This window comes from Mycteria americana, chromosome 1, assembly GCF_035582795.1.
Source record: "Mycteria americana isolate JAX WOST 10 ecotype Jacksonville Zoo and Gardens chromosome 1, USCA_MyAme_1.0, whole genome shotgun sequence".
NCBI classification, from domain to species: domain Eukaryota; kingdom Metazoa; phylum Chordata; class Aves; order Ciconiiformes; family Ciconiidae; genus Mycteria; species Mycteria americana.
Window position 1 is genome coordinate 123,567,372 of NC_134365.1, and position 12,112 is coordinate 123,579,483.

The 12,112-nt window shown below is 38.4% G+C and overlaps 1 protein-coding gene and 1 long non-coding RNA gene across 2 annotated transcripts in view; both read right to left on the minus strand.

Annotated features, from left to right (window-relative positions):
- Positions 1-3,695, minus strand: part of RIPK4 (receptor interacting serine/threonine kinase 4) — a 28,931-nt gene extending 25,236 nt beyond the window's left edge. Inside the window, exons 1-2 of the mRNA XM_075491867.1 lie at positions 3,581-3,695; positions 1,578-1,675 (exon numbers count right to left, since the gene is read on the minus strand). Of these exons, the coding sequence (XP_075347982.1) occupies positions 1,578-1,651 (74 nt within the window). The 5' untranslated portion in view covers positions 1,652-1,675; positions 3,581-3,695. The remainder of the gene's footprint in view (positions 1-1,577; positions 1,676-3,580) is intronic.
- A 3,108-nt stretch (positions 3,696-6,803) lies between these two features.
- LOC142404864 (uncharacterized) lies at positions 6,804-10,823 on the minus strand. Its single transcript, XR_012773975.1, has 3 exons — positions 10,764-10,823; positions 7,967-8,087; positions 6,804-6,942 (listed from the first exon to the last, which is right to left on the minus strand). It is a non-coding gene; the product is annotated as an uncharacterized LOC142404864 (long non-coding RNA).
- Positions 10,824-12,112: the final 1,289 nt, after the last annotated feature.

Here is a 12,112-nt window from a genome sequence, read left to right on the forward strand (position 1 = left end):
CTCACTTGAAAAAACCTCCCTTGGTTAGTTTTCAGACAGATGAGAAAGCTGGCCTGGCTTAACCAGATGCTCGTTAATGTCAACAGAAAAGGAGGCGAGTAGGCTGGGAGGAAACTACCTCCGAAGAAGGTGATGAAAGGGGCATAGTTACACATTGTAGCAGATACTGGAGTTCCTTGCTGATCTCATTTAAAGCACACCCTCGCAAACAACTGAGAAGTGTGGTGTGGAGGTGGAAATGAGCAGTAGGAAGAGGGTGGGAATTCTTAAACCAACTTTTCCACTGAAGAAAATAAAAAGTACAGGGTAGGTAATCCTACGAAAGCCAACTACACGCTCCATCTGGACCTGCTCCTAGTGCCCAGAGTCAGGCGTGTATATGAATTTTTGCTATTTCAGAGCTCGAGTTAATGGCAGCTCTGCCTGCTTAGCACCCCAAGAGTCAGTTCCTTTATAAATTGATTTGAACGTACAAAAGTAAGCCATGAATTAAAAGATGGGCTGTGGACCATGCTTGGGCCTTCATCAGCCTGTTTTTAGTGCTCGTGACTGTAATAGCTGAACAAATCAGAACACAAGTTAATAAAAATCTTGTAACTTCCTTGTAAAGCTGAGAACTCTTCTTCAGAGGCAGAAAACTGAAGCACATCATAATTTGCTGGAGCTCACATAAGCTCCTCACTGTAGAGACAGTAACAAAACATACTTTGTATTTGATGTGATCTAGTAAGAAAATTACTGTTTCGGGGCTTTAGGTAGGCTTTGCAGATTGCTTTTAAAACATCTTACTTCATGGAATTATATGCCAAAAACCAGATCAGGGCAACCACTCCTCTCCCAGGCGCTACACTTTAAAGCCCATGCAAAATAATAGTGCTGCTTATGGATCCAGCTTTGAGAATTTTTTTGCAAAAGACAAATACTGTGCCTTTTCATGACTGCTTTCTTAGAAACTAGTGACCTATTTTTGCTAACATTCTTCCTCTGTAAGGATAATAAAAAGCCTTGCTTTCAGGAACTTAACCAAGAAGTATTAAACAACCCCAATTTTACATATATCTCATTATCAGCTCTGCTTATGATTGTAGAGAGCCAGTACAAAGTGAAAAAATACAATTAAAAAAATGATTAATCACATTCGTGTAAGCGGTGAATGACTAACACAGTTGTTTCTGTGGTATTAAGGAAAAGAATGCCTAGTTTTAAATTTTCATTCTCAAACCTCAGAGAACAAAAAAGGTGTTCTGCATGAGTTCCTCAAGCTCCGTCTTGCTCTGCTTCCTGGCAGACACCATCATTTTTAGGTACGTTTTTTCCTGCTGTTAGCTGTGCTGCAGGGCACCATCTCCAAGGTCATTATCAAAGGGTTTCTTTGTCAGCCTGGCAAGCTGTCTCCTCCTGCCTCCACAAAGCCAAGAGCTAGTCCGGTCCCACCGAAATCCACAAAGGTCCCGTGCCAGAGCCGCAGTTAGACATCCTGCTGGTTTTACAGACTCGAGCGGACCTGCGCCAGTTTACCTTATCTGATGATCTGGCTCCATGAGAAAAGTCCCTAATGACTCACGTCCACCTCATACCTGGTGTGCACGGGAAGAAGTTGTTTTTCCAGATGGGTCCCACAAATCCCAGCAAATAATGTCTTGCTTCTCATAGAGCTTCTGTCTTCTAGGAGGTGCTGCATAAAGTATGTGTTCAGCGAAGATAGTTGCTTGACACACTTCTATTTTAGTACAAACAACTAGCATGAAAAATTTATAATTTGGTATCAGAATCGGGGAAAAAAAGCCTCTTTTCACCAAAGTGCTTTCATTCAGACGGATATTTTATTTTGCTTTGTGCATGCAGACCAGCATCTTGGAGTGCTAATATAGCTCTTAAATCTTAATGTAAAATTTGAAAAAACGCTGAAAAAACAACTTTGAAATCCATTGTCGCTAACTACTATTGCCTAGTAAATACATGGGTGTTAACAAAGCCTCTGCATATAAAATAATATATGAATGTAAATACTAAACTAGATTAGTGACAAGAAAATGGATGTGACTTTTTAGCTTTGCAAAGCCCTTGTGTGAATGCAAACACTGTGAATAATAATAAAGGGGAACAGGTACCTAAGCAACAGTCAAATAAAACTCTAGAGCATCATTAAGCAGCATAACTGAGGGAAATTATTTTAAAATATTATTTTCAAAAATACATCTCCGTTAATAAATTATCATCCCATTGTGTCTGTCCCCACAGTTGATTTTGTCTTCCAAAATGTATTTAATAAGCTCCCACAAAGTTGTGGCAATTTAGAATTTGCAGGTCATACTCTTGCCCTGCAAGTGTGGTTCCACAGCTCAAGTACAAGTCTATAATGCCATGTTTAAATCTGTCATGTGAAGCCCTGAATGGGCTTTGTGTAAATTAACCTTGGGACCTGCAATGCAGCTCGCACTGAAGGCAGCAACCTCCCACTCAGGCAGGCATGGGGATCTGCCCAAAGGTGTCAATCGTTGGATATTGGATTAGAGTCTTCTGGTAAGCTATTGTAAAAGATCTGGAAAAGACTCCTCTCTATTCTGGTTGACTAATACTTTCCACTGTAAAGGACTCTTTCTTTGGGAAGCATTAACACCTCTGTTGTTTGTTGCAGGCCTTTGATATTTAGCAGGGGAAATCCCGGAGGCTATAGTGGTACCTCTTCGTTGCCCAGAGAAACGTGAGTCAGTTTTACCCATATTGTAAAGTATTAAAAATGCTGGGTCTCTGATTCATGCACAAAGGCAGATTAAAATCAGGCTGCCACCCACATCTGTCTGGCCTGCCCCCACCGCACAGATGGCTCAACTGCTCTTGAAACATCAGCTGAATTGCCACAAATTACAGCCCGGCATATTTAATAATACTTAAACCTGAGCACAAATATCTCAGCTACCTGCAAAGCGGGAACTTTCAAGGCAGTAACAGGGTGGACAGCTATGGGAAGAGATTTTTAGAGCCGTCACTTTTAATCTGCCTGTATTTGTGACAGGAGTCTTAAATTCCTTTTCTCTCTCTGGCCAAGATTGCTAAACTTCATAGACAACCTGGTCTAGGTTGTTAGGCTGAAGCACCCGTGAGTGCTGCTGTCTGAGCACAGGTGCACAGTCAGAGGCATTACTTAGGGCTCCCTCCAGCAAACCCCACTCCCATTCGTAATGCAACTGTAACAAAATGGCACAGATTTTTCAGTTGGCTCACTTTCCCCCCACTCTTTGTGACAGCAAATGTAGGAAGCAAAAGGAACAGTTCCTGTAAGAGCATAACAGATCCTGTGCTGATACCACCTTCTCACCCACTCCTACCAGCCTTCACGAGGGCCCTGGGCAGAGCATTGTGCTCTTCCAGCTGTGGGGATGAGAGGGAACGAGTCCTTCCTTCCCCTAGCCCCGCACGCAGGCCTAGCACGGCCTCGTGGTCCTCATGTGCAAGAGCAGTCGGCAGTTAGATGATGAGGGGCCAGGTCAGGGGAGACAGTTTTCTACAGAAGATGCACAGTATAAATCCTCCCAAATAGAAGTGCCCCAGAATCCTTGGGGTTACATGGCAAGCTCACTTCAGATGGCCTGTTTTTGTTCAAACCGTTCCCAGTCTGTCCGATACTCCATTCCAGGGGGCTGGGGACTCACCCATGTGCAGGCTGATTGCTTGTCCTGGGCTTTCAGTATCAGTTTGTCTACATAAAGGAATGAACGTTCAGTAAGCAGTGCTGATGCAATACTGCTCTGCATACGCGTGAAAGTTGTTTCAAAGCGGCACAGCACGCCCTTCTCGGAGAGTACCTCTGGGTCTTCAAGGGACGCTGGCTTGCAGTAACTAATACAGGGTAAGTTAGTCTTCTAGCTGACTTCTCATGTGTGTAAGTCTTGCATATTCTAGTTGGAGGGCTCATTCAGTTCTTGTTTTAAAAAAAAACATTTCAAATACTGTAATTCATTTTTACTGTGAAAGATACTGTCTTTTTGTCTTTTTGTCTATGCCCCTTATACAAGAATCAAATAAACATCTTTGCCAAGTGCTTTTCCTAACAGGTCAGAATAACTATGGCTATGTGGAATTATTTATGAAAATACAGTTAGGCACATTTAGCTATGCTGCCAATATCATTCATTTACTTTCTTGTCATTGTACCTGCAGCACCCAACAAATAACTATAAAATTTCCATTATACCAAATGGTGTATAAATCCTAAAGTCAGCTCTATGAACATCTTTAACTGTTTTATTTAGACATAACCTTCTTTTTTATTTAAATGTATTCATTTAACAATACTGTAGCTTAAAAGTCCATTATAATAATGTCTCTCTAATAACTCTTGAAATACTTTTAAAGTCACTAAATAAAGCTAAGAAACCTGTCAAAATTGTAGATTTTTTTAATATACATCTCGCATGCTGTTATCTGATTTCTAATAAGCAGCATAGTGGGCTAATAAAAAATGGGATGTTTTACCTACCAGTTCAAACTGTTTGTCTCATGCACTGGCTCAACACTTTCCCCACAGGCTATATTTTTTTAATAAATAAATAAATACACACGCACACATATGCATGCTATATGAATATACGGAGCTTAAAAGTTTCTTCTCCAAAAGGCTATAAATGGAAGTATTATATGTGCATAATATTGTGCGTATCTTGCATGTATTCCCTAAGCACATTAGAATAATTTAACAGGAAAGCTGAGAAAACAGTATTATATACAAGATTTGACAAGGATAAAAGTGAAGACTTTAAAACATATTTTGTTGAAAAAAAATAAACCTCTTCTGAAGAGTATACTTTTCATAGTTTTTCTAGAAAGCTATCTGAATTCCAAAGCCCAGTTCCATTTCTACTAGTTTGTCCTTCACATTCATTGGTGTTGCTTCATCAGCTTTAGCGGAAGTACAACAGTTTTCAAATGGCTGTACAGCAATTTGAAGTTCAGAATACACAGGCTCTGGCATAGAAGTCTCTGTTTCTCCCAGAACATTTTCTCCAGTAGCTTGTGACCATGGCTGAAGCTGTGTGAAAAGTACTTCTGCTGTTGAAGTGTCTCTTTCGCAAGAGTCCCCTCCTTCTCTTCCAAAACTATTTTGACTTGGTGAAGACTTATTTGTTACCATCCTGTTATTAAGAGCCTGACCTAAGCCCGTGACAGCATTATATACTGCTAAATTCAAACTCATATGACCCTCACCATCTTCTTTATATCTAAGGGAATAAAATCGAAAATACAAGTTACAAACATAGCATTTACAGCAGAAAATAAGAATAACATCTAATTAGATTGCCAGAACTGAGAATGTCAGCAATTAAGAGATTAATTAGATTGCTATTTACTAGGTGGTACTCAAACAAAAGACACTTTATGTGAAGGAACACCTGCAAGAGAGTTCCAATAAGTAGTTTTTATCAAATATGCATCATGTAACAGAAAATAAGACATACTTATTCCTAATTATATTTTATTTGCTGGATTTTCTTGTCCCAAAATGGAGAGTATGGCTTTTTTATACTACAGAAGCTGTTGATAAATTTATGCACTCTCTTTGGATACAACTTGCAGGCTCAGAAAATTTCTTTCAACATTCTACGTTACAAGATTCTCACAGTGGTAAAAGCCATAAAAGCAAAAAGACCTTTCTTTTCCTTGGTTTAACCATCTTTACACTAGGTTTTCCATCATGATAGTGAAACCTAAGTAGTAAATTGTTTCATGCTTGGAATGTTTAAAATTGAACCAAACTTAAGATAGCATTTAATTAAATATCTGGATCTCTTAAACAAAATGTTTAAAAAAAAAAACCAAAAAACCAACTTTATCATCTGAACAAGAATCAGCTGGTAACATACCTGAAACGAGAACGACTGCTGAGTTTATGAGCTTTTCGAAGATGTAGGGTCAACGTATAACTCCAGGAGAAACATTTCTGACAGATGTGGCATTTGTATTTCAGAACGCCATCACTCTTGGAAAGAAAGACTGTTAGAATCATTGAAGGCTTGCACATATATATGACAAAGGGGAAAACCACACTAACTAGCTGAAAACCTTTTTGAAGTTAACTTCCTAAAATGTTTAAAATTTGTGGTTTTTAGAACTTGTCTGATTAAGGAACCCCAGTGAACATGGAAATTCTCTGCATTGGCTATCAGTACTGCAGATACCTCCAACAGCAGTGTGACACATAGCTTCGACTAAAATATATTCATTTTACAACATAGCAGTGACTAACTCAGAAAGCTGAAGAAACTGGCAACAAGTGTGCATAAACTATAACAGCCAAAACTGTATTTTGATGTTGTGGCCAGACTCACCCAATTAAAAGTGATGAAGCTTTACACACTTTATAGTTTCTCCATTTTCAGGTAACATATTAGTTCTAAGGATGGAGTACCAACATGAGGAGAAAGGTGACATTGGATTTTAATCCCTGAAATATTTTGCTGTTGAGATTAGGATTGGCATGGTTTTTTGTTGGTTTGGGTTTGGTTTTGGGTTTTTTTTGTTTTTTGTGTTTTTTGTTTTTTTTTAAAGGGGGTGTGTGGCCAGAGTTCAAGACTGTCAGTATGCAACTGCATGCACCTAAGGTAAGCACACAAAATCTATAGGTAAGGATGAGTCAGGTACTTGCATAATACTTGCAGGAGTCCTAGAAATGTGTGCAAATAAATACTCGATTTGATGCAAAAATGAAACATTTCATTAATTCACAAGAAATTAAACACACGTAAATTTGAAACTTTAGTCTCATTTATAGCAATGTATTTTATTCTGTGATTTAACATACTCACCACATGCGCTCTCTTGTAATGCTGTCTCAAAGTTCGTAAAGTCCGTGAAGTAAAACCACATCCTTCAACATCACAGCTGTAGGCATCTGAATCATTGTGTGTTTCAACATGTTTATGCAGATCATACGCGTTCTTAAAACTGAAAACAAGGTAAAACAAATAACAGATATAATAGTACAGAGGAGTAGTCTTGTGGTTAATGTTTAGGACTGGGAGGTAGTAATTTTTGGCTCTGACGATGACAAGTGAAAGCGGAATATGTGTAAATCACTTCTCTACCTCAGTTTTTCCACCTGTGAAAAGGGGATAGTACAGACATCTCTTTGATGTGCTCTGGATTTCATTTTCCATTCCCTCTTTCTTCCCACACATCCACACCATGCCCAAATCTAGGCAATTTTTGCACAACCTTGTTGCAAGGCATCACCCTCTCTTTCTGTTCACATAAAGAAAATTCTTGTCCATTATTGATCAGTCACTTCATCCTCTCTGGTCTAGAAATTCAGATTATTTCCTTCCGTCCACCCACAGTATGAACACAAAAGTACTTAAATATTTGTTCACTTTATCCCACTTCCAGCATACAAAGGCTAGACCTCTCACCTTCTCTGGCAAAGTTAAACATAATTTGCCAATGCTTATATATGCAACTTGGGCTATCACATTACAATGCCACTTTTTTTTTTTTTTTACATTTTTTTTTATTTCACTGCTGTGTGGCACCATATGGTGAAAGCAGAAAAGAAACCACCACAGAAAAATGAGAGTGCAAGACAGCAGAAGGTATAGGAAGCCTGTGGCAGAAAAATCACTCAAAGGAGAAGGCTGTGACTTTCCCAGCAAAGAGCCAGCAATCATTTAGAATGGCAAAACCCACAGTTGAAGGCGCTACCGCTACACATTTTAACTTGTCGTGATGACCATTTTGTAGCACACATAGTCTTACCAGGAAAATTCACCTTTTAACACATCAGTCCTACCTGCACCAGAAGTTCATGAACTACAGTGTCTCAGCAGCTGAAGGCAGATGAATCTATTAGATTTCTTCATTGAACAGTTGATCATTTGTGTGGTTGAAAACTTTTCTTTACTAGATCCTATATAAAACACTAACTTGGTTCTACAGTTCTGCTCACATAGCTACGAGCCTCAAATTTTCTTACCCGCTGTCACAGAGGTGACAATGGAAAGGACGTTCATCACAGTGTCGGAATCTGATGTGTGCTTTCAGTGAGGAGACGCTTGTGCATACCATATCACAAAGGGCACATGTAACATGATTAACTAGAAAAGATAGTAGAAAGAAGGATACTTTCAGTTCTATATCACAACTTCACCAGATCATTGTCTGCTATGACATATGACAAAAAATGTATTAAAATATTGTATTAAAATTAACATATTATAATACATTTGGGAATAAAATATACAGAGGAAAAAAGATATTAAAATGGAATGCAGCTACAATAAAGAGAGTAGTGAAATAATGGTCAATCTTACAATGTTTCAAGTTACTTTCAAAAAATAGATGGTAAGGGAAAAAGATGTAGAGGATCATGTTTCACTCTCTAGGCTCTAACAAAAAGGATGATTATCGTCTTGCCCTTGGCACTTTGGGAGGCTTTCTAAAAGGTGGATGTTGTCTGGAGGCCTTCTGACAGACAAGCACTGGCAAATCTACTTTTAGTGTTTAAGGTATTACCACTCTTAAAAAGGTGGCAGAAAGAACATGTGTCTGTCCTCCGCCTCCCTATTTCACATTCGGATATATTTGCTTAAGGCATAATAAAGCTAGGTGCTTGCTAAATTGCCAGACTACAAACTGCAATGGCTGAGACACAGGTTTGCTCTGCCAGCTCTGGAACTGGGGAGAACCTCTGGCAGACTGGCAGGCAGGACTGTAACATCTTAAGCTGAACAAGTGCTTGCTTTGCTGCATATGAATCAGCAACCTGATGAATGCAGTAGGAAGAGTCTCAATAAAGAAGTTTTGGATTTAGACAAAATCTGTTATATTTAGAACTTTGAAACAACACATTATCTTATAATCAGCCCAGTGCTTTACAGGTGGCCAAAGAAAAACATGCAGTTGAAGTGCTCGTGTTTTCTCAAAAAAGGAAGTAAGTAAATATAATGTGCTGTAACTATTCTGGAATCACTCCCTGCATAGGCACTTTTCCTCATAGTTTGCCTTAAATGAGGAAATTTTTTTTTTTCCCCTCTCTAAAATAAATAGCTTCATGTGGAAAAGTAGTCTGGAATAACTTAATCTGCAAAACTGCATCAGTGAAGTTCAGCACTCTCTTGAAATGGGAGTATCCAACAGTTTACTTACTTGTCTGGCATGTAAATGTGTCCATGTAGAGAGTGATTTCAGAATACCTACAGCATTTGCATTCACATCACAGCTTATTTCAGAATAATTTCTTATAGGTAGGCAAGCTCTTTAAAAGAAAATTTCAATATTTATCTATATCAGCAAGCTATTATGAAATACGCTGGAGTAAGAATCTGAAAATGTCACGTCTGCACTGGTAGTCTGCAGTAACATGCAGACATGTATGCTGCCAGAATTTTTAAAGAAAGTTGAATCGTGAACCAGGGAAGTAACTGGCTCTAATATCTGAAGGGATTTAGGTTGTGCCTAAACAGTTGGACCCAGGAATGCCTCCCAGCTCCCTCAGCCAAGTTTACATTGCAGTGGGTTCACTGTGGCTTACTGGGACACGACACAGGTTCACATCATCCTTGTTCCTAGGTCCAGCCACCTTGTGATTTTCCCTGGCTGGGCAAATGGAACACGGTCTGAATTTATCAGTGGACAAGGACAGCCAGGCACATTGTACAATTCACAAAGGTTTAAGTGCAGCCAGAGTGACCAGAAACAAATAGTTCAGCTGGCCGTATGCTTTATTTGATATATGAAGTCTATCTTAATTAAAAAAAGCAACAGCATATTTAAAATGCTTCATTAGCTAATAAAAACAAAACAAAATATTAATTTGTATTTTTTTCCAATTTCTATCCCAAGTCACCTTGAGACAAAGGAATAAAACTAATCTAGTAAAAGAAAAGTAATTCTCTATTTTCTAATATAAAATATAAAAATTAAGATATTTTAGTCAGATGCATGTCAACTATAAAACCATTTAAATACAAACATGGTCAGTTCTAGTAGCTCACTGTAAGCACCAAATCAAATGCATAGTTGTTAAATATCAATGTGTTGACTTGCAGACAGTGAAAAATTATGTTTCCTTAAGAATGCAACTAGTAGAATCTACCCTGACTGAGCAAGTCTGCACAAAGCTACTTGTATGTTTATACAACTTAAATGACTGGTACCCAGGTCTGGCTACATGGTTCAAATATTCCCATTCCCAAAGCAAAGACCCACCCGCCTCTCGGCTTCTGCATTTCCTGTATGTCCAACAGCAATATCACACGTATTTCCTTGTGCTTAGGTGCTGTAGGATTCTTTCCCAGCAAGTCACAGCTGTTGTAGTATAACTTGCAGGAATAATTTGGGGACCTCAGGGAGATTGTGGTTAGGTCAACGAAGGACTACACTGTTTAAGCGAGGCTGATTATGCACTGCAAGGCGAGCAGAGTTGCAGCCCAAGCTAAAACATAGCTTTGGCTTTAACCATGCCCCTGCTCATGAAAGCAAGTAAACAGAGATGCAAGTGAAGAATAAGCATCTGCATGGGAGCTACTGCAAAACAGAAAAAGCCCCTTAAACTTTTTGATCAGAAGGCATGAAGAAGGGAATTGCCATGCTTCAGAGGGACTGGCAATGAAATTCTTACTTTCCAGCATTTGTAACACAGTTGCCCTAGTTTTGTATATTAATTTTCTTAGCTGATATAATGACACTTATAACTCTGTAGTTTATCAAACCTGTTCTGTACAAGGTGACCATGAGAAAAGTACATTTTATTTTAAAAAATTCTGACTTACCATGTCCCCTCATGTGATCTCGTAGCAGCCTTTCATTGGCAAAATGTTTCTGACAGTTCTGGCAAACAAATATTTGTTCTGAATTTAAATAGAAACCATTTAGTGGCAATACAAATAACTTATGAAAGATTTATTAATTAATAACCTATAGCTGCCAGTTTCATGAATAAACTAACACAGCATTGAGACAGTTTCAATATTCTGTTTCATTACCAGTACTCTTCAGAAGAAAATTTATGGCTTAATGGAAAGGATTGTTTATCAGTAAGTTAATTTTGTCCTAAACAGAATAACAATCTGTTCAAAACACTAACAGTTTGAAATTTGAGCTCTTCTGTCAGTTACCTAGAATGCACCTACTTTCCATCACCAAAACATCCACAATTCCTAAATATATTCCAGACACTTAAAACCAGAAAAAATAATCACCTCTCCCTTCCTCTTTAGCATGCAGGAAAACATGCCAACTAATACACAGTTGGTTGAGGTAGGGAGTGTTCTGGTGAAGAAAATACTTACTGGAAAAGCAAAGCTGAAGATTAAAAAAAATTGCCTTTTGACCTGAAAGTAGTTAAATGCTCATTGGGATTACTTGCAAAGATTCTGTAATCCAAGCCTGGCTCTTGTGGAGGTTCTCTCTTCAATAATCAAAAGTCTTTCCCATTCACGAGCAGTTTCCCAGTGTCAGTGGAATGTCATGCTGTGCTATGGGCACCAAGGGAAGAGAGGCAGTGTGATGCCACAGCTGCCAAGTGAACAGGTTTTCTGCCGAAACACAGATCTAAGGGTGTTCTGTTGCTCACTTTCATTACCCTAATTCATCAGGCATGCAAAGTCAAGAGGACTTCTATGCTTTATGAAAACAACTGCCTTCCTGGAGTAAACCCTGCTTTCATGCAATTGCCTGATATGAAAAATAGAAATATTTATGAAATTACACATGCACATTATCACAAAGCACCTTAAATGAAAATATCTCAGAAATATAAACAGAAATAAGAGCATATCCACTTACTATCTTCTGAAACTTGTCTCTTTGCATGATCAAAAAACTTAGTGTTATTGGAGAACATTCCTCCACAAGTAGGACATGCTACAACTCTTTCTTGCGTGTGGGTTCTTAAATGATCCCATAACTTATGGTTTCCTTTAAATACGCCTAAACAATCTAAACCAAACAGAAAAAAAGCTGCATGAGTACTGTACTCTTTCTCATGTCAAAACAGAAAAGGCTATTACATACTTATGACTTACTGTTATATTTTTACAAAAAAGCTTCTTCTAGGAAAAAAAAAATTAGACTGGTACTATTACAACCATCATGCTATTACATACTATATACTATACTA